Below are 23,596 nucleotides of genomic sequence, written 5' to 3'. Positions count from 1 at the left end.
TGAAGTATCACTATGTAGAATTGAGAGTCTTTAAGACTTTAACTAAAAACAATGGTATAAACTTGTTTGGCAGCATATGCTTCATGTTATTAAAAACAATGGGTGGAGTTATTCTGTGGACATTCTTGGAAATGGGCACAAATAACAATAATAATACGCTTATTATTGTACATGCACACAGGACTTTTGTAGTATGCATCTTAAAGACTACATACAACATAATTACACCAATAGAGTGCCACTGAAGATGGGCCTGTGGACTTGTATCAGTCTGGCACAATAAAATGTTAAAAACAAATTCTATCCAGCTGATGTTGACATTTAGTCATAAAAAATAATGTTTCCCAGTTCATTCTTATACACACTGGCCAAGATACAGTGAGGACAGAGGCATTCGAATTTGCAGTGCTCACTTGCTCGCTCTCTCTCTCTCTCTCTCTCTCTCTCTCTCTCTCTCTCTCTCTCTCTCTCTCTCTCTCTCTCTCTCTCTCTCACGCGTGCAAACAAACAAAATGTGGGCAAGTACCAATTCATTTCTTTTATTGTATGCAGCGAATCTTCTCTAAGCTGGACTTCCATTTTTCACAGGCCAGGATGCTACAAAGAGCAACTTGTACTCAATAATCCCACTCCTTTGTGTCATACATGCACTTTAAGAAGACTTTTAGAGAGACCGACAGGAATAGCTGGCAATGGCTGCTGCGGAGTTAAGCTCACAGATGGCACTGTTTCGTGCATCTAGGTGACCGTTAACACTGCACGCCATTTTCACTTTCAAAGTTGTAGACACAGTGTTGTCTGCTACCTAGTGTCGGTAGTGGCCAAAATGTAATCCTTACTGATCAATTTTTGATTTTCACGGAGTCTGCTAGCACCGTCAGCTGTTTGGTAGTGTGTCTTGTTAGAATGTGAACTGTAGCTCTCGTGCTGCAGCGCATTAACAGTAAAGCTCTTGTCTCCTTAGGCTCGTTACTCTGCTACTTCAATCTGTTTGCATGATGTGACACCGCCGTCTTTACCTATAATCACAAAAGTGCTGACTGTGGCACTCGTACTCCTGTCTGTCACTGCCAAATAACTGATTCTGCCTGTACTGCACTCTGCACCACCACCCCCCCTCCCCCTCCACTTTCCGTGTGGAGCAAGTGATTGTCTCAGCTGACTGAAATGTGTCCACTGGTCACTATAGAGCCTGCCACCCCAGCTAAAGATCGTAAGAAGACATGTTTTAGCACAATCCACAGCTACTGCTCTTTGTTTCTTAGCATGTACCGATGTTTGAAAAAACGGCAATGGAAAATTCTCATTGGTTCAGTCTCTCTTGATCCATTGTGGACATGAGACATCAGCTGGCCAAGTAATTATCAATGAAATTTGCTAACAGCTGTATAATTGAGATGTTACTTTATCTTATTTTGACTACCAGTTTCAGCATTCCACTATGCCATCTTCAGGCCCCTGCATAATAAAAGAGTATACCGGTAGCGTATATCGAGGTGTACAAAGCGAGCTTCACAGAAAGTGACGGGAGAACTTAAAGCCACAAAAACGAAAGCAGCACTGTTAAAACAAATCTCTGTATACCTACAGCACAGTAGAATACAACATGTGTACATACCTGTTAGTCATTTAACATCATGGATTTGCAAGAGAATATTAAAAATTTGAACTAGACTTTATAGAATCAGAAGCTCCCCCGAATATAATTTATGAATTTCTTTTTTTCTCCCCAAATATAAAAATCTTATACAATTGTTATAGGTCAAGAAACCCCTATTATATATGAGAACCTATTCTCATTTAAAGTAAAATGTCAGTCTGTAATCTTTGATGAATAATAATGTGCATATTTATGGTCTAGGTACTATGAAAATTACTGGTGTAATTAGTTGCCACGGGCGTCAAAAGTGCAAAACCCAATGCCAGACAACATATTAAGAGAAAAACGGAATGCACAGAGCATGCGAAGAATAGTCACAAATACCTTACCAGCCTACGTTATACAACAAATCAAAATTAAAAGATATGATTTGGTGTCCTGTTGCTTAACAGGTTGGCACTACCGTGGTGAAACAATTTAACAAGGCTCTCAAATCTGACTTAACTAAGGGCAGTCATCAAAGTTTTCAGCCGACAGTGTTGTACTATTTCCCTGAGACTATTAAACATTAACCTAAAAACCTATCTACAAAATGACGAACCCATCTAAACAGTACCAGACGCATAGCAAGTTGGGTCGCGATAGGTAATTCATTTATGGTAGAAGCTAAAAAAAAATAGGTGAGTGAGCGAGACCAACATAACATCAAAGACGAAGCCCGCTAAATAAGTAATGTACTTGCGCACCAAAGGGGCACCGATTCTGTGCAAAATAGAGTTTACTAGCTGGAATCGTATTATAAATGGCAGAATTTGTCTGTCTGGGTCTAGAAATGTAACCGACTAAAAAGTGGTATGCTGACGGACACACCAAATCACACCACAAGGACCGGTAGAAAACTTCATTGTCCTAAGTATAAAAGTAACATACAAGATAACTAAAAAACCAAAAACTTTGTCAGTAATAAAAATACGCTGCATACCAACAGATTACACCGCTATAAAGCATGCCAACTGCATACCAACAGATTACACCGCTATAAAGCATGCCATAGAGTATGGCTAATTGGATAGAGGGGTTATTTTATTAACTTTGTTCATATGTTGCTTCACTGGTGTATTATGGATAGGCTGAGGTATCATACTTATCTTATGGTTATATACACCTTAACACAGAGGGGATTCCTTAATGAAGTGTAATTTGATATAGTCTTTTTGTAGAACGGTTACTGTATGTTTACTGATTCAATTCCCTACCGATTTTATTGTAAGATATGTGACATAGTATGTACATTACAATTGGCACTTCTCATCACAGTGATGATTCTATTTGGATGTGTCATGTGTTAATACCAATATGAGAGAAGGAAAGTTCCTACTCACCATACAGCGGAGATGCTGAGTCACGACAGGCACAATAAAAAGACTCTCACAATCATAGCTTTCGGCCATCAAGGCCTAGTGCATGATGGGAGTGGCGACTGGGTGGGGGCAAGGAGGAGGCTGGGACGGGGAGGGGGAGGGATAGAATGGTGGGAGTGGCGGACAGTGAAGTGTTGCAGTTTAGACGGAGGGTACACTAACATTCCTAATGCCCGTGACCTTACCGCTATCGAACACTACCTTTCCAGATGCCGTACGGATTCGAAACCGACAACCTCCTTCTTAGTTTCTGTGACCAACTATATCCTCACCCACAATTACTTCTCCTTTGAAGGCATTACCTACAAACAAATCGGCGGTACGGCTACGGACACCCACGTGGCACCACCCTATGCTAACCTATTCGTGGGCTATCTAGAGGAACCCTTCCTAAAAACCCAGAATCCTAATCCCCTCACCTGGTTCAGATTCACTGATGACATCTTTGCTATCTGGATTGAAGGTGAGGACACCTTATTCACATTCCTCCAGAACCTCAACAACTTCTCCCCCATCTGCTTCTCCTGGTCCTACTCAACCCAACAAGCCACCTTCGTAGATGTTGACCTCCACCTCAGAGATGGCTACATCAGTACCTCTGTCCATATCAAACCTACTAACCACCAGCAATACCTCCACTTTGACAGCTGCCACCAATTTAATACCAAGAAGTCCCTTCAGTACAGCCTAGCCACCCGCAGTCGTAGCATCTGCAGTGACGAGCAGTCCCTCTCAGAATATACCGAGGGTCTCACCGAAGCCTTCACTGACCGTAATTATCCTCTCGTCCTCTTACAAAAACAAATCTGCCGTGCCTTATCTTTCCAGTCTCCCACCACCTCCCAAAGTCCCACAGTCCGGCCACAGAGGAGCATTCTCCTCGTAACTCGGTACCGTCGGACTGGAGCAACTGATTTGCATTCTCCGTCAGGGTTTCGATTACCTCTCGTCGTACCCCGAAATGAGAAATGTCCTACCCACTATCCTTCCCACCCCTCCTACCGTGGTATTCCCCGGTCCACCGAACCTACACAATATACTCGTCCATCCTTACACGACCCCTGCTCCCAATCCTCACGGCTCATACACCTGTAAATAACTAGATGCAAGACCTGTGTCGTGCAGCCTCCCGTCACCACCTACTCCAGTCCGGTCACTAACATCACAGATCCCATCAGAGGCAGGGCTACCTGTGAAACCAGTCACGTGATTTACAAGCTAAGCTGCAACCACTGTGCCGCATTCTACGTAGGCACGACAACTGACAAGCTGTGGCCAAAAAAACGATTGGACCGCCCTGTTGCTGAACACACTGCCAAACACAATACCCCTCATTGCAATGACTGCTTTACGGCCTGTACCGTACGGATCCTTCCCACCGACACCAGCCTTTCTGAATTGTGCAGGTGGGAACTTTCCCTGCAATACATCCTACGTTCCCGTAACCCTCCCGGCCTCCACCTTCGTCAGCCACTGTCCTCACCCATCCGGCCCCCTCCCCGTTCCCATTCCAGCAGTACGCAGCAGTCATTTCACCGCCACACCCAGTCTTTTAATTTATTTTTATTTCTCTCCTTTCCGCTACTTACCCCCTCCCCCCTTCTCTCCTGCCCTCCCATCTAAACTGCGACACTTCACTGTCTGCCACTCCCACCATACTATCCCTCCCCCCCAGTCACCACTCCTATCGTGGACCGGTGCTGCTGCTCGCAGTGTGGTTTCAGTTCTCCGAGACTGCAGACGTGTGTGCAAGTTGCGCTTGCACGATTGTGTGTCTACTGCTGACAAAGGCCCCAATGGCCGAAACTTACAGTTGTGTGAGTCTTTTTATTGTGCCTATCACGACGGTGAGTAGCGACTTCCATTCTCTCATATTGTTACAGTCCGTCCTAGATTTTTCACGTGTTAATACTGTTGTCTTAGCTCCTACTAAACTGGATTATGTGACAGCTGAGGAGTTAATGCTGTTCTTACTGGTCCTCTTCTAAATTTTTATGTATCAACAGTAGGTGTTACCATAGTCTGAGGATAGTCTGCTTTTCACGATTCAATTTCAGTAATAGTGGATCACTTTTGGGTTTCTTTTATTGCACGATTAGCACAAAAAATTTTGGTTTGCTTATAAATATTAGACTTTTCGGTCTGAGTCGAATAGGTTATTGCATTGGATTTTACATATATAGGTCAACATATCACGTCTTTTCAATTTGAAAACAGTTTGTCCTTCAGGTGATAGTCTTCGTCAGTGAGTGATGCGGGACTGTGTGTCGTATAATTGCTTGCCGTATCTGAATTTTCATAGGACACGGTGGTTCTACGGTTTTAACTGTGGAAACCTAGCTTGCTGTCACTGTTTAGGCTTCCGTCATGCCTTTGAAGATGCATATTTGCTGATACTAGGCATTGTAGCAGTTTTACTGTGGCACAGCCGGTTCTGTGAGCGAGGTATGTAATTTGTTAGCTACTCGATATGTTACGTATTCCCCTTGGGCGTTCTCTGTCATTATAACTAAATTTCTGATATCATTTATCTTGAATAACCAATTATGAATTTGGCAAGATAGGGTCTACATATTATGTCATTTCTGGGATTGACTTTAGTAAATTTTGTATTGTTACTTTGGTGTTTCCGTTGGTTTATAGGTATTACTTTTGTCCACCTATATTCGTGTACCTCTGTATTAATGTAAGTTTTTATGTGTACGACCATTGTGTTTTCAACAATCTAAAGTTTTCTTCACCTGTAATTTTGTTGTCTACAATTCTTAGTATGAATATCCTTTCTGCTTTACTGTAACACATTGATTTCTTTGGCTGTGGCATACAAGAAGTCAACTTACTGCAAGTACAGGATTAGCTCGTAGATCTCGCTTAACTCTGCAACTCTTCGTATCTCGCTTTATAGCAGTGTAATCTGTTGGTATGCAGCACATTTTTATTACTGACAAAGTTTTCCGTTTCTTTTTGTTATCTTGTACGTTACTTTTATACTTAGGACAATGAAGTTTTATACTGGTCCTTATGGTGTGATTTGGTGTGTTCGTCAGCATACTACTTTTTAGCCTGTTACATTTTTAGCCCCAAACAGACACTTTCTGCCATTTATAATATGATTCCAGCTAGTAAACTCTATTTTGTGCAGAATCAGTGCCCGTTTGGCATGCAAGTACGTTACTTATTTAGCGGGCTTCGTCTTTGATGTTACGTTTGTCTAGCTCATTCACCTATCTTTCAGCTTTTTCCGTACCCGTATTACCTATCACAACCCAGCTTGCTAAGTGCCTGGTACTGTTTAGATGGGCTTGTCATTTTGTAGATAGGTTGTTAGGGTAATGTTAAATAGTCTCAGGGAAATAGTACAACACTGTCGGCTGAAAACTTTGATGACTCCCCTTAGTTAAGTCAGATTTGAGAGCCTTGTTAAATTGTTTCACCATGGTAGTGCCAACCTGTTAAGCAACAGGACACCAAATAATATCTTTTAATTTTGATTTGTTGTATAACGTAGGCCGGAAAGATATTTGTGGCTATTCTTCGCGTGCTCTGTACATTCCGTTTTTCTCTTAATATGTTGTCTGGCATTGGGTTTTGCGTCAAGTTGCGTTTTTGATGCCCGTGAGAACCAATTATATCAGTAGTCGTCATAGTACCTAGGCCATATATATGCACATTATTGTACTTTGATTACAGAGTGACATTTTACTTTAAATGACAATAGGTACTCATATATACTAGGTGTTTTCTCATCTAAAGGGTGATTATAATTAAAGTTACACTTTCAAAATGCTGTAGAAATAACACCAAATTGCAATGGAATATTATCAGAGAAGGGAGAAAACTTACGGCAGAAGAAGAAAAAACAGTGTGAAAAGTGATCAACAGATGGTGCCGTATGTGTCAGAATACATAAATGAAAACAGTGCTAAGTTGAGGGAGGTAACGAATTGATTAGATCTATGTCAGTGGAAGCAGTGGCCACAGCAATGCTTGAGGAGACGAGTGGTGGTGTGCAAACTTGTAGTGCACGGAGGAATCACTCGAGCATTGGACATACTCGTGATCACGGTGCATAAAATCGTACAAAACATCGTTCTTTACTATCCGTTCAAAATTACCCGTGTGCACGAGTTGCTTCTTGTTGACCTGCCAGCAAGAGAGACCCTCGCATTAGAATTTCTTGCTCGAATGGAAGTGGACAGTGATTGGCCGTGGAAGATTTTGTGAACAGACGAAGCCCACTTCCATCTGACAAGATATGTCAATACACAGAATTGTCAAATATGGGCAACAGAAAATCCACACGCAAATCGACCAGTACCACTTCGTCCTGGAAAGGTCACCGTGTGGTGTAGGTTTACGGCACCATTTATCGCAGGGCCATATTTTTTCAAAGAGACAGCTTCCGGTCCCGTTACCTGTGCCGTCACTGGTAAGCGCTACGAGAGTCATTTGCGCAACCGCGTCATTCCAGCTCTCCGACAGCACGGGTGTGTCGATGGGATAATTTTTATGTAATATGGTGCACTTCCACACATTGAAAATCCAGTTAAGCAGCTGCTGAAGCGCCTTTCTGGAAATGCTAGAATTATCGGCCACCATTTCCCTACGGCCCGGCCATCCTGCTCACCTGATTTTAATCCGTGTAACTCCAGGCTGTGAGGCTATCTGAAAGATGTCGTGTTCAGTGTTACAATTGCGAACTTACGTCCACTGAAGGCACATGTTGCGCAACACGTTCTGAACGTGACCACGGAAACACTTTGATCAGTTGTGGAACGTGCTGTTTCTCGATTTCAACTTTTTCAGAAAACGGTGGACAGCATATTGAACAGTCACACGGAAATTAATAATCCAATTTGATTTTGATTGATGCAGTCTTTGGGCCCCAGGACAATTAAAAACTAATTTTTCCCATCCGATGTGGTGGATGGCCTTATGTAACTAACAGTATCACACCTGTGCACCCACACACACTGAGTAGTACAGCTTGTTTAGTGTCAGATGTACACCTTAGGCATTGTTGTGTGATTCATTTGTCATTTGTAGTCCACCACTGTTAAATTATGATGCTTACAGTGCCATCTATTACCACATTTTGTAACTATTTATTTTTCTTCTGCCATACGTTTTCCCCCTTCTCCGATAATATTCCATTGCAATTTGACGTCATTCTGAGCAGTGGTGTTATTGCTACAGCAGTTTGAAAGTTTAACTTTAATTATAATCATCCAGTATAACAATTATATAGGATTTTTATATTCAAATAAAGAAAAAAATTGACAAGTTTTATTTGGGGGAGCTTCCGATTGTAACAGAGATTCGTTTTGTACTTTTATGATTACTTTGTGCACCTTGATATACACTAAAACCATACTCTTATTACGCAAGGGGCCTGAAGATGGCCTAGTGGCATGCTGAAACTGGTAGTGAAAATAAAATAACATCTCAATTAGACAGCTGTTGGTGAATTTCATTGATAGATTCATTTGCTCTGTTGAACAAAATACAATATTTTTATTTTCAATAATATATACAACCAAACAATGTTAACTGCATTTTGAAGCTGCAGTGATGACACATGGGCAAATTTACTTTTTTCCAATTTTTTTTTTTTTTTTTTTTGGGGGGCAGGGTGGGGGGGGGGGGGGGGGGAGGGTGGTGACCATGCAATTAGAAAAATTGTGAAAGAGGCCCCTTGTCCCCATCCCCTCCCTGTATTACTGACAGCCCTTACAAATGGGGAGAGACTTTACACCCACAAACTCTGTGCATCAAAATTTTCAATGGCAAGGAGTCGCCTTCTGGAAGCCACCCTCCGCCAGATTTTACAGGGAGGAGGAAAAATGTCAGCTGGTGTTAAATTACGCACACCACCACAGCAGTTAACCGTTACTTTTCAACACATACAAAATATGTTATTACATTATGTTGTAGAATGTTGCAAAAATAAACATCAACAGTAACAGTTATAAGGATATTAGTAATGAAAACTACATCAAGTAAAAACACGTCCATTATTAATTACAAAACTCCAAGCAATAACAGAACACCATGTATTATAGAAAGATGCTGAAAGAAACTAAGAAAACTATTTTACCTTGAATGACTTCAGAAGATAGTCAAGTTACCCAAATATGAAAAGAAAAAGTGAAAAGGAATCATTTAGTTGTTTGTGCATGAAATTGTTACAGTATTTGATGGTACTGTGGTGCTGGAATGGAGAGAAATTTCAGTACAAGTTGGTTTTGCACATTTCAGGTATGGGATTGCATGAGAAAGCTGTTCATTTCCATTGGTCCCGAAGCCACAAAAGGACACGAAATATGACTGACGTTCAGCTAACTCAAAACTCACAGTAAGTAATGCACAAAAAATGTGGTTGCTGCAGAGATAATTTTCCTGGTGTGACATCTTTTATATCTGTAATTCATAATCAATTAGTGTGACAAAGAAATCTACTGCATTTTGGTTCCGTTAGCTTCTAAATACCAAAGAGCACTGAACTGAAACGTTATCTCCACATGTTTGCAAAAAAGCAGCTCCTTATAATTGCTGAACTGAAATCTAAACTGCTTTTTTGACTTTCTTTTTCATACAATTTATATCAAGCAATCCCATTCCTGAACTGAAAATTATTGTCATGTATTGCATTCTGTTCTACAGGTTTTTTTATGTTATGCACTGATTAGGTTCTGAATAATTCGTGCACACATTAATTAAAATGAACTAGTCTTGTTGTGTGCATTTGAGAGGCATATAAAATAACAGAAAAATTGATTAAACTCAGGAATTCAACTAAAAACAGATATGAGCATTTTCATGCATTGTTTTCCTGTGAACAGTAAATTTCCAATTCCATTATCTGATCACAAATGTTAAAGCTGTAAAACAGAAATGCACACTGTATATTGTACATAAACAAGTGACCAAGTGATTTGGAAAATATTTTTAATGTGAATAGTCACTGTCTTTTGTTCTGTTAAGAGTAGTCTTTTCTTGTACAGGAAGAGAAATAGCTCAAATTAAGACTTTGTTATTCTTAGCTGAGAAGGTGAATGCTGAAGCAAATGTGACAGCAGTATTGTATTTTATTGCAGAAATTGGCAACATAATAGAATATTTATGGCTGAAACTTCTCTCAAAATTCAACACAGGCATCCTCTCATTATGCACAATTCACACCCTGATTTCTGATGGATGACTTTAGCCTGTAACCTGATGTTGTGGAGAAGTATGAAGACCACAATGCAATCTTTGCTAGTGCTAATCAGTACTGTTGTAGCTAAGGGTTGACTCCTGGCTGTGCCTATGTGTAGAAATTCTTGCAGAGAAATATTTAGATTCCTATCTCCTATAAAAATAAATAGTCTCTCGTGAGACTATATCCTATTAGAACTACAGTGTTTTCCTGGCAAAGTTTGTCAACATAGTAGGGAACTATATACGCTATATGTTGAAAACAGCATATAATGTATGAGGGTGCCCTTTAAGTCACCAAATTCTATCATAAAGATAACATGGTGGATTTAATCTTACGAGAGACTGTATTTATAGGAGCTGGGAATCTAAATATTTCTCTGCTAAACTTTGGACTGTAGGCGTTATCTCAAGTTTGCACAATGATTTTAGTGCAGTGGCATTACTGGTGACCATCTTCAGCAGCTGTTAAGTGTAAAATGAAACATTTTATTTAAGTTCAATTACTGTCGTCAAGTGTATGTATTGCTATATCCCTACTGATAATGTGGGAGGCATAAGAGTGATGGGAAATATTAGTGAATGGTATCACATTCTACATCACACTGTGTGCTCTTATGTCTTTGTGATCTTCCCTCCATGTTTTATCCACAATGGAGTTGGGGGAAAAAAGGTCTGTACACAATTTGTACTGTTGGTGGTGTTCTCCCACTACGTACATCACAGAAGAAGCAAAAGCATTTTACAGTTCTTCAGTGCTTCACCCAAACTATGTTTTGAATTGGAGCTTTGATGTGTTACACGGCCAGTGTTTTTAACACATTTGACTACACTGTGTATGCCGATTTCTGCAACTGCGTTTGTATAAGTTCACTAATGAATGTTTTGCACATAATAAATTGTTGCTGCCAGTCAGAATTCTGCACTTTAAAGATAAAAATTTATGTTTAGGCAGTGTGTTTCACACTATATGTTTATCAACTAGCACGTATCTGCAACAGGGTGTTAATAATTTAACTATTACACCAGTTTTTGTGTTAGCTTAAGCTATTTTGTCAGTTTATGACACTTTGAGGGTACTGCTGTGTAAGGTAAGATGCACTTTGTTCCTTGCCATTACTAGCTTCAAACATTTTATTCATCACCAGACAGTTGCATTGCACTTACAGGACAAACTATTAACCAGCTGTCTAATGTTGTGAGTGCGGAAGCTTCCCAGTTATTTTCAGAAACTGGTGTTTCTTGTGGAGGGCAAGAATATGACACACACGTCTCACCATATTGCACACTTCTGTTAGCACAATTGCGGACATTTTGAGGTAAAATACATTGTGTTCACAGTTTGTATTTGGAAAATGTACAATGTAATCTCACGTTTGGTATTAATGTTAAATGTACAGTGGTTATTAGAAAATTTGAAGAAAAGAAACTCACATTCATTAAAGAAAAAGCTCTAATTTCACAATTTTGACTGGCAACTTATCACAAACCATTCATTATTGCTGGTTACAAATGGCAGTTATCAGCTGTCTTTTTGGGACAGAAAAATCCCTGTTGCGTACATTTTCCGGATGTAGCCACACTAATAGAAAAGGAGTGTGTCTATTTCCACAGTGTAATATAACATCGTCGGCTTAGGAGATTGTGCGAGTGCACATAATGAGAGAATGCCACTGACCGCCTCCACAATTCCCCCCCTCCCGCACTGGCTACTCACCTCCAGAAACTGCTTCACCGTATTGTCTACAACCATGAGTGGGCGCTGGATAAGGTGCACGACGCCATTCTTGACGGGGATGTTCGCCTTCACGATTTCGGCGAGGACGGCACCGGTCGCGTGGTTCGCGTCGCCGATAACTGTGTTACTTTTAACGTACGCTGCAGCATCGAAAGGAACATTGTGACATTTGACGATTAGATACTAAAAAAAAGACATATAGTTTATTCCTATCAGACTAGGAAGTAATTGCTAGGTGTATCACACACCACCATTCTTCTGCACAGATACACAAAAATATACAGATGAACGATGGGACGGAGCTGAAGTAAAAAGTGATAAAACCTCAAAACAAACTACTTCCTATTAAAGAGGAGCAATGTTTGTAGCAAATGTCTTTTATTATACATCTCTTGTCAGTAAAATGGAATACATAGAAATTGTACAAGCTATAAAATGATGATGGCGATATAATTATTGCCTGTATCATTTCAATAAGATTTCTGAAAATATTTCAGTGACTGATAGAGGTTATAGAAAGTATTTGTTAATGCTGCACAAATTTTATACATAATACAGCACAATGGAGTATAATGTCTTGTCTTGTGGTTCAATACATGCGCTTAGTCAAACGAGGTAGCAAAGAATCTATCGTTACCAGTATGAAAGGTAATTAAAATTTCCATCACATTTTTGTTTGTTGCTGTGGCCAGTAATGGTTGGATGCATCTCTGTGGAGGTGTCTTTGTCCGGCTACTACAACCTAGATCCATTTTAACCTGCTACCTGTACTCTAGCCATAAGCCCCTCCCCACCCACGCACTTACTTACTTCCGTTACCAAAGTGACAATCTTTTGAATCCTCAGGATCTGTCCCATCAACCAATCTCTTCCTTTTGTCAGGATGTGCCATTTTAACTGTATTTTGTCTACAAAATAGCAAGTAATTGCTACACAAAGATCTTCAGCAGAAACTTCCTAAAATTTAAATTATATGTTAACAAATGTCTCTTTTTTCCAAAGAAGTTTTACCTGGTATAACCAGTCTGCATTTTACATCCTCTCTACTTCAGCTTTCGTCAGGTATTTTGCCATCCAAATAGTAAAACTCGTCTACTGCTTTTATAGTCTCATTTTCTACTCTAATTCCCTCAGCGTCACCTTACTTGACTATACTCCATTAACCTTGTATCAGTTTCGCTAATGCTTATCTTTTAACTGTTTTCGAGACTATATCCATTTCAATCAACTGCCTTTGCTGTCTCTGACAGTACTCCAACGTCATCAGCAAACCTACAAGTTTTTATCCTACTTCTTGAACTTTAATTTCTTTTCAAATTTTGTTCCTAAGGCAGAATAACAGGAGGTGCTACAACCCTGTCTCTCTCTCACTCACTCCCTTCTCAACTACTGCTTCCCTTCCATACCCTCTGCCTTAGACGACTGTACTCTGGTTTCTGTACAACTTGTGAATAAGCTTTTGCTCTCTGCATTTTGTCCCTGCTACTTCCAGAATTTCAAATGTATCTCCAAACAGAGACAGTACAGTCAGCATTTCTCCAGAATCCAAATTATTTTCTACACTTAATGTGCGTCAATATTCTGCAAACATGATTAATTAAATTGATAGTTTAATCAGTTACAAAGACGAGAACAATGCACTGCAAGAAAGATGCTATGTGTGTTGCACACCCCATCCTACTGCTCGCCTGCACCAGGCGAGACGTGCGGGTTTTGTGCTGCTGTGCAGGTAAGTGATTTAGAAGGTAATAAAACTCAGTTTAGTTCAGGAAACTAGTTTAATACCTGTATTAGTGTGTTTTGCAAGCTTACTATTAAAGGTTTCACTTCTCTTTGCGTATTATTCCAGAAAACACAAAAGGAACATAAAGTAGGGTTACAATCGTATTCTTGAATACATTTTAGCACAGTAAAACTTATAGAATCTCATTTAATTGTTCTGTTCCATTCCAGGAAGTTAAGAAAAGCATATCCCTTTGTAGTTTAACTCTTATTTTGCGAAACACAGTGTAAATTTTAAGCTCTGGTATCTGGAAACTTTGCACATATGGTAGTATGCCGAGAACAAAAGGTTATTCACAAGTTGTACAGAAACAAATAGGCCTAAGTTTTGTAAACCTGTTTTTCTTCTTTTATTCTGTAATCTAACTTACTGTCACTAAAGTAAGTTTGTTTACATAGACCTAATCTTTCGTAAACGTGTTTCCTTGCTTTTCAGTAATTTAATTTGACTTATTCTCACTAAAGTAAGACCTTTACCATGAGAGAAAAGTGCCTGACGAGCCACAGAATTGTTAGCTCCAGGGTTTGGTGTGATGGCTGCAGTAGTTTTTTTTTTCCATTGGGGTAACTGTAGCGGCTTCGTAAATGGGGAAGTGAATCAGACTCATCAGTGATTCTGTAGGATATGCAGTAGAGATAGGAAAATAGTGGAGCAGGAGGGGAAAATTGCTGCCCCTCAGGCATAGTTAGAGCAGGCTAGGGAAGATCTGAACAGGTTAAGGAGGGAGAAGGGTAAAGAGAGGTGGAAAGTGGCAACGGGTAACAGGAGGAACAGCTAAAGCACCTAAACAAGTCTGTGTTTGCAATGCGAATGATGTCAGACATAGGAGATATAATGGAGTGGACATAAGCAAAATATGCCAGTTTTTTATATTTATGTGATATGGTATCATATTTTGGGGTAACTCCACAAACTGAGAAAAAAAAAAAAAGTTTTAGAGTACAGACGCACATAATATGTAAATCCAAGAACATCAAGTCGAAACCTATTCAAAGAATTGGGCATGTTAACCACAGCTTCTCAGTGTATTTGTTCCTTAATGAAGTTTGTTGTGAATTATAGATCTCTTTTTCCAGCTAACTGCTTAGTACACAGTATCAGTACTAGGAATAAGAACAATATACATAAAGATTTAAAATCACTTACTCTTGCCCAGAAAGGAGTCCAGTATTCAGAAACACATATTTTCAATATTTTACCAGCAACCATTAAGAGTTCAGTTTCAGGCAAGGCACAATTTAAACATAATTTAAAAGAATGTTTGGTGGCCACCTCCTATTCCATCCATGAATTTCTCAACAAGTGCAGTAGACCATTTTAATGAAAATTTATTATACTTTAACTTTTGACTGTACTTGGTTGTAACAACCAAGTAACTAGCTACTGTGTGAATGATGGATTTAATGAAAGCAGATGTAAGTATTAAACCTGTAAATATTAGAAGTTTAATTTTAATTCATGTACATAGTTTTACTGTTTGTTGACTGAGGATCATTAATTTTAATGACACTCAAGTTTTTCTAATTATATTTTTGTAATGTGTTTATCTGACATGTTCCACACCCAGGAGGATCCCCTCTTTTGTGGATCTATTGATTTGATTAATTATTCATTCCTATCAACAGATACACAAAAATATACAGATGAAAGACGGGACAGAGATAAAGTAAAAAGTGATAAAACCTCAAAGCAAGGACAGCTGAAGATGACAACTGGGTCGACAGCACGAATAAAAATGTTCTCTTCTGCTTTCGGTGCAGCAAATAAGTTTTTCAAATCAAAACTTCCGGTTTGTCTGTATTGGAAAATTTACAATATAAGTGTATTAAGTAGTCTGACTTATGGGCTTTTGATGTGAAAACTGAGGGCTGATCAGTCAACCATGGAGTGAACCATGTTGGAATAAATAGAAGAGACAGAGAAACAAGAAAATGCATCAGAGAGCTAACTGGAACAAAAACACAATTATGACGGTCACTAAAAAGAAACAGATGTTCGGTGAGTGTAACGCGAGTCCTCTGCTGTCCCCAACCGACACGAGGGCAGAAAAGATCGAAATGAGAGCCCAACTGTGTGTAGCCGATACTTACGCTTGTGGGCCTTGCCGTCAGACTCCATGGTGAAGGAGATGACGACGCGCAGCATGTCGGTGAACGCCAACGTCTCGTACTCTTCGTCGAGTGGAGTAGCACTCGTGAATAGCACGTGGTTGGGAATAATGTGACCGTCGATCACCTTCTGGTCAATTTTTTCAGGCCGAGGAAGTGGCTGGAGAAAGTAAAATGTACAATGTAAGGAGCATATCTACAGAGCTACTGGAAGTAGGACTGTTTCATTATTGGGCCAATAAAGGTGCACAGAAAAAAATCCCTCGGCGTATAAGTTTGTATCAATTTTCCATAAGTTTTATAAACACAACAGATACACACAACACAGACTTTATTCATCAAAATTATTCTCCTTCACTCTTTACACTGGTCTGCCAATGCTGGGATAGCTTTTCGATTCTGCGACTTTAGAAATTGAGGGTTTTTTCAGGCAAAGAACTCACTGAGCCACTTTCAGAGCACATTTTCCTCTGGGAAGGTTCTTGGATAGAGAAGTTAAAAAAAAATGGCTCACAGCACTATGGGACTTAACATCGGAGGTCATCAGTCCCCTAGAACTTAGTTAGAACTACTTAAACCTAACCTAAGGACATCACACACATCCACGTGCGAGGCAGGATTCGAACCTGCGACCATAGCAGTTGCGTGGTACCGGACTGAAATGCCGAGAACTGCTCGGCCACCACGGCCAGCCGGATAGAGAATGGGTGAAGGTCAAAATCTGAGGGTGAGAGACCAGGTGGTGAATAAGGTGGGTGCAGAATGAGGAATGACTTTCCAACTCCTGTACAGTGTTTTTCATCAGTCTAGCAGAATGCTGGCAGGCGTTATCACAGAGCAGCGTCACTTCACGCAGTCTCCCCAGTTACTGTTCTCAGATGGTATTTGCGAAGATGTCTCAGTTGCAGTTAATAAATGTCACCAGTGCCAGTTACACCTCAAGGAAGCAATTTGTAATAGACCGCACCATTGCTGATCCACAAGATGCATAATATAACCTTTCTCGGATATGTGCAGTTGCCGCTTTGTTTATGCTCGACCATTCCTTTCTTTCTCTTAGGGATTAGCATAAGGACACCATTTCTCATCACCAATAACGATAGGAATGGTCGGTGCTGTTCACTGAGCCAATTCGCCACGATAGAGCGGACATGCACATGTAGCAAGCTGCTGATTTTTTGTGGTTTTTGGCTTACAGCGTGATGTACCTGTACACCCAATTTTTGAACCTTCCCCGCTGCACGCAAATGTTTGCCAGTTTTCGAGTACGCCGATGTGGTTCGGTGTGAATTAATGTGTCTAACCGATCTTCATTAAACCCCGAAGGCCTTCCTGAATCTCGAGAGTCACCGACGCCAAAATGATCCTCCTCAAAATGAGAAAGCCATTTCCTTGCCGTGCTCTGTCCAATAGTATTACCCCCGTACACGGCGCAAATGTTTCCTACTGCATCTGCTGCTGTAACCCCTCGATTGAACTCTGACAGAAGATGTCAGAAATGTTCAGATTTCTCCAATTGGCATTCCATTTTCTAGTGTCCTCAGCTCCACTTGTTATCTGCAAATGACTACATGACAATATGTAAACTCAAATAACAACTGATAAATATATGCAGAGCACCATAACACCAGCATGCAAAACAAAAATGTTACAAGCTTTTTCACCAATCTAATAAGCCGTTATATGTCACAATGATTAAATAAAAAGTGACTATTTGAGAAATACAGTAAAATTAAGTTCTCAGTGGAATATAAATAATAGACAGAGTAAAGGTAGCCACTTGCAACATAGTTGAGATGCTGGTCAATCAACAATCTGATTACTGCAGACTACTGTAGGTGGTGTCTGATGCATTTGCTCCTGCATTGCAGACTTTATCCGGCAGATAGTGTAAGAATTATGAAGTTGACTTGGTATTACGAGCAAATTCCTATTTCTTGTGAGGGTTTTTTCTCTCCCCCCCCCCCCCTCCTCCTACTTGAATGTCAGTAACAGTGATACCGTGATGCACCTTTTGGAGGACTATGGGAACGACAACTAAGTGGCCAGTGAACTGTGTGTTGCGCTTACCTGCAAGCTTACTTGTGATGCCGGAAGTTCCCGGACTCTTGCAAGGTGACAAGTATTTGCATTCCGGTGTTGAAATGCTTATTAAATAGTGGAACTTTAATATTTGGAGAATTATGACAGGGCGGAATGGCTGTCTGGTACTAGCCTAGTACTTCTGTTATGTGGCATTTAGAGGAAGAAAGTAGGTTTTTTTTCTGCTTCTGAATGTTTCTGTCTGCAGCACTTGAAATCTTGCTCTGGAAGATAAGTACGGTTTTCCTTGTAAGTTTACAGTATCTCCAGTCAGTCCTCCTTTCAATACAATTAACACAAGTACCTCCAGCTGTTTTACTTCTGGTGATGTTATGTGCAACAGTTTCTGACAAATGTTTTTGCAATTCGATGTGGTACTTAGAATCGGCTGCTTCATCAGAAGACATGAAAGTGTTTCACGATGTCGTACTGAATGTGGATATAAAACATGAAGGTACTTGACAAACCACTGGTTAGACTGGACCACATTCTAAAAGGATTTTTCTCCTCTCTGCAACATTTCCTGATACTGTGTATGTTGCTTTTAGCATATTCATTTTGTTCAAAAAATGCAAAATAAGTTTATTATTGTTTGTTGTCAAAATAGACAATAAAATCCTTGGTGAATTCGTATTTATGCAGTTCTTACATAAAATTGACAGGTTCTTGAAAGTAATAAATTATCTTATGACTCACCCAAAATAAATGAGTCTAGGGAATCAGTCGAAAAATTGTGTTGAAATGAGCTAGCAATGATTCATTTTGTCTCTGCTTCAAAAGTATAGATTGGGAGGCAGATTTGATAGTGTTTATTTTAGATACATTACACAAACACTATACAAAATAATCATATTTAACCAATGTACGGAAGTATTACAAAATATTACCTGAATTGGTTCCCCTAGACATTCACTGCTGGAGTAGAATAAATACTATAGGACGCTATGAACTGTACTTTATTAGTGGGTGAACTTTTTTATGATTTTTGTTGGGAAATTGTGGAAAATGTATGTGCGTGAATGATGGAGGCCTTTCTGGAAGTTTGTATTGATATACATGGCCTGAGCTGTCGGTTTGAACGGAATGAAGCAAAGAGTGAACAACTCTCCCATATTATGTCAATCTTTTCTTATCCCTCCAACTCCCTTACTTAGCAACTGTTTCTCCCATTTATTTTGGCAGTGGTAACTTACAAATATTAATTCCACAAAGTATTATTGATAGTTCCACTATCTGACCGACAAATCACGCAAAGTTTTCTTACAATAATTGCTACTACTGTTGACGCGTAATCTGTTTACCACATTATTTGAAAGATGACAAAGGATACCAACCTTGAAACCCTCATCCACAGGAATGAAGAAAGTGTGCTTGCCCTCCAGCTTGAAATCGTTTTGCTTCTGATTCTGGAAGACTCGTTGCCTGAATGATCTGTAAGGAAATGAATACATTTGTACACAACACAAAGTAAAGGACCATACAATTGTCAGCAACATTGCTGTGTCAGTGAAAGTAAGAAAAACTACTGTATTAGATTATCTGTCACACATCTCAACCACAATAACTAAAGAATAGATTGCTACTCATCACACAGAGATGTTGAGTGGCGTATAGGCACATTGAGAAAAAGACTGCTAGATTTTATTTTAGCTATTGGTCTAAGTCCTTTGTCAGATATATACAAAGGGAGAGAGAGAGAGAGAGAGAGAGAGAGAGAGACAGACCGACCATCATGCCTGGGCACTTGGGCCTGAACAAAGGGGACTACATTGGCCATGTGTTTGAATATGTGAGAGTTTTGTCTGCATATGATGAAGTACTCAGTCCTAGAGCTAAAATAATATCAGACCGTCTTTTATTAATATGCCTGTCTTCCACTCAACACCTTACTCATTTTCTTCTGTTCTTTACTTATTTCCTTTCAAATATAGTTGTGGGGTACAGTATTTCTGTTTAAACAGTTTCATAGTCGGCCGTTATGTGCTGTATGTGGCACTATATGGAAATACTCAGCTGCTACTGAATATTCTATAATTGTAATTCATGCTTCTGTTGTACAGTGTTTGTGTATAATGGGTTTGAGCTGTGATAAACGTCCTACTAAATACCCTATAAACGTAATTCTCGTATACCCAGTAGTGTTTATGTATGGTGGTTTTGACGTGTTAAAATGACATAATCAAGTCACTTTGTGTCCATTGACATTATATTTTTTTTAACATGCACAATCACTATTTAGATACATTTGAATTTGTCATAGTTGCACATCGAGTCAACTACGATAGTTTCACCTTTTGTCTCCACCCGGATCGCCGTTCTAGAGGCAGGAAACTTGGTCATGTTATTTGTGTGAAGCATCTTATAAGCAACAACTTTAGCTTGGAACTCTTCCATTTGGTCCGTGTTCGCGTAGAAAAACAACAATGTGGGAATTGTGGTCTGCCTTGATGCAAACAATTTGTTATTTGTTTACTTACTTAGTCCCCAAACTAGTTTCAGCGACAAATATCGCCATCTTCAGTGGGTTCTTTACATCTACACCATGGACAAAATAGCATAGTTATTGTGTTTGTATAACAATTTTTTTTTAATGTGGTTTTCTGTGGGACATCAACAGAACAAGCTCTGCTAACAGTATACTACGCCTTCCACATTGCTGGCAACGAGTTCTACGCAAAGCTGGTGACTACTTTGAAGGTCAGTAACAGGTGCAAACATGTAACTCTTTTGTATCGGTTGGGAATAAATAGTTGCCACTATTTAAGTTCCAACCCTCGTACTTTCAATACTGCCTTATTTATTGTACGTTATGGAATGTTTTTAGGATTTGTTGTCACTATTTGCGGCATATTTTCTGTTGCCGTTTTTCTCAGCGTACACCATGTCATCTGCAACTGCATGAGCGGCTGTTAAAACAAATACTAACTGGTTTAGATTAGATTAGTACTTGTTGCATAGATCATGAATACGACACTTCGTAATGATGTGGAACGTGTCAGGTAATAAAAGGTGTCTATACAAGATATTACATTACACAAAATATTACACGACACTTAATTATTGTATTTTTTTTATTTTTGGTGGTGTTGGGGAAATTACCCACTTATTATATCCAAAAAATTCATCTAATGAGTAGAGGAAGTTGCCATTAAGAAATTCTTTTACACGCTATATGGCTATCTGTCAGACTTTTGATGCTATTAGGTAAGTGACCAAAGACTTTTGTGGCAGCATAATTTACCCCCTTCTGAGCCAAAGTTAGATTTAACTTTGAATAGTGAAGATCATCCTTTCTCCTAGTGTTGCAGCCATGTACACTGCTATTACTTTTGAATTCATTTGGATTGTTAATAACAAATTTCATAAGTGAATACATATACTGTGAGGTCACTGTGAAGATCTCTAGATCTTTAAATAAGTGTCTGCAGGATGATCTTGGATGAACTCCAGCAGTTTTTCTGATTACACGCTTTTGTGCAATGAACACTCTTTTACTCAATGATGAGTTAGCCCAGAATATGATGCCATATGAAAGCAGAGAATGAAAATAGGTATGGTAAGCTAATTTACTCAGATGTATACTGCCAAAATTTGCAATGACCCTAATAGCATAAGTAGCTGAACTCAAACGTTTCAGCAGATCCTCAGTGTGTTTTTTCCAGTTCAACCCCTTATCAATGCATACACCTAGAAATTTTGAATATTCTACTTTAGCTACCGATTTGTGATCGAAGTCTATATTTATTAATGGAGCCATTCCATTTACTGTGTGGAACTGTGTTTTGTCAAAGTTTAATGAGAGCCCATTTGCAGAGAACCACTTAATGATTTTCTGAAAAGCATCGTTTACAATTTCACCAGTTAATTCTTGTGTGTTGGGTGTGGTAGCTATACTAGTATCTTCGGCAAAAAGTACCAGCTCTGAATCTTCGTGAATATAGAATGGCAAGTCACTAATATATATTAAGAACAGCAGAAGACCCAAGGCCGAACCTTGTGGCACCCCATTCTTGATTGTTCCCCAGTTTGAGAAATCACCAGTTTTTTGCATATTATGTGAACTGTTTATTTCAACTTTCTGCACTCTTCCAGTTAGGTATGATTTAAACCATTTGAGCACTGTCCCATTCATACCACAGTACTTGAGCTTATCTAAAAGTATTCCATGATTTACACAATCAAAAGCCTTTGATAGATCACAAAAAAATCCCAACGGGTGACTTCCGCTTACTCAGAGCATTTAATATTTCATTATTGAAAGTATATATAGCATTTTCCGTTGAAAAACTCTTCTGGAAACTAAACTGACATTTTGTTAAAAATTTATTTTTACAAAGGTGTGAAGCTACTCTACAATACATTACTTTTTCAAGAATTTTTAATTTTGGATAAGGCAGTCAGAAGAAACACTGGGCGGTAGTTGTTGACATCAGACGTATCCCCTTTTTTATGCAGTGGTTTAACAATGGCATACTTCAGTCTATCTGGGAACATACCCTGCTTCAGAGAGCTACTACATATGTGGCTAAGAATCCCACTTATTTCTTGGGAACTAGCTTTTATTATCCTGCTGGAAATGCCATCAATTCCATGTGAACTTTTATTCTTGAGAGAGTTTATCATCTTCCCAATTTCAGCAGGAGAGGTGGTTGGAATTTCAGTTGTATCAAATGGTGTGGCTAAGGCCTCTTCCATTAACTGCCTTGCTTTTTCTAATGAAAATTTAGATCCTATTTTCTCTACAACATTTAAAAACTGATTATTCAAAATGTTTTCGACTTCTGGCTTGTCGTTTATCAAGTTTCCATTCGCTTTGATGGTGATGCCATCATCCTGTACTTTTGGTTGCCCTGTCTCCCTTGTAATAATATTCCAAATTGTTTTGATTTTGTTATCAGAGGTATTAATCCCAGACATGATGCACATGCTTCTGGACTTTTAAATAAATGTATCATAGTGGTTTTTATACTATTTGGCTGTTTCTGAGTCATTACTCTTTCTTGTTGTTAGATACAGTTCCCTTTTGTGATTACAAGATATTTTTTATTCCTTTAGTAAAGCCAAGGTTTTTTTTGCATCGTTTCTTATAATTAGATTTAACTACTTTCTTGGGGAAACAGTTTTCAAATTCTCTTGCAAGTGTATCATGAAATAAGTTATATTTTAAATTAGCATCGGGTTCCTTGTACACCTCATCCCAGTCTAACTGCTGAAGATTTTCCCTGAAATTTCTAATTGTTGAGTCATTAATTGAACGCACAACTTTGGAGGGTAGTTTTGAATTACTGAATGGAGCTATGTCATATACTGTAACTAGCTGAGCATCATGATCAGAAAGCCCATTCTCAACAGGACAAGAATTTATGTTTTTAAATTTATCTTGGTCTATAAAAGTGTTATCTATCAATGTGCTGCTGTCCTTTACTACCCAAGTAGGAAAATTAATGACAGATGTCAAAGTGAAAGAACCGAGCAAGACTTCCAGGTCATTCTTCCTATTACACTCTTTCAGTGAATCAATTTACTTTCCTCTATCTGACAGATAGCACAACAAGGCATCCAAGTTTTCCAGGAATAAATGAAAGTTTCCTGAAGGGTACCTATATGCTGTTACAATTATAAAAGGGCCCTCCATCAGTTTAAGTTGACAGGCACATGCTTCTATAT

General features: G+C 39.2%; 1 protein-coding gene across 12 annotated transcripts in view; it reads right to left on the bottom strand.

Annotated features, from left to right (window-relative positions):
- Positions 1-23,596, bottom strand: part of LOC124719084 (fasciclin-1) — a 656,083-nt gene that overhangs the window by 78,567 nt on the left and 553,920 nt on the right. For 9 of the 12 annotated variants that reach the window (XM_047244768.1, XM_047244767.1, XM_047244764.1 and 6 more), the window contains exons 4-7: positions 19,264-19,360; positions 15,830-16,007; positions 11,936-12,096; positions 9,119-9,127 (exon numbers count right to left, since the gene is read on the bottom strand). In XM_047244768.1, the coding sequence (XP_047100724.1) occupies positions 9,119-9,127; positions 11,936-12,096; positions 15,830-16,007; positions 19,264-19,360 (445 nt within the window). The remainder of the gene's footprint in view (positions 1-9,118; positions 9,128-11,935; positions 12,097-15,829; positions 16,008-19,263; positions 19,361-23,596) is intronic. The other 3 variants (XM_047244770.1, XM_047244775.1, XM_047244772.1) reach the window with 1 other exon arrangement.

This window comes from Schistocerca piceifrons, chromosome 10 (assembly GCF_021461385.2).
Source record: "Schistocerca piceifrons isolate TAMUIC-IGC-003096 chromosome 10, iqSchPice1.1, whole genome shotgun sequence".
Classification (NCBI taxonomy): Eukaryota; Metazoa; Arthropoda; class Insecta; order Orthoptera; family Acrididae; genus Schistocerca; species Schistocerca piceifrons.
The sequence above is the reverse complement of the archived record's forward strand: the minus strand, read 5'-3'. Positions and strand labels throughout refer to the sequence as shown.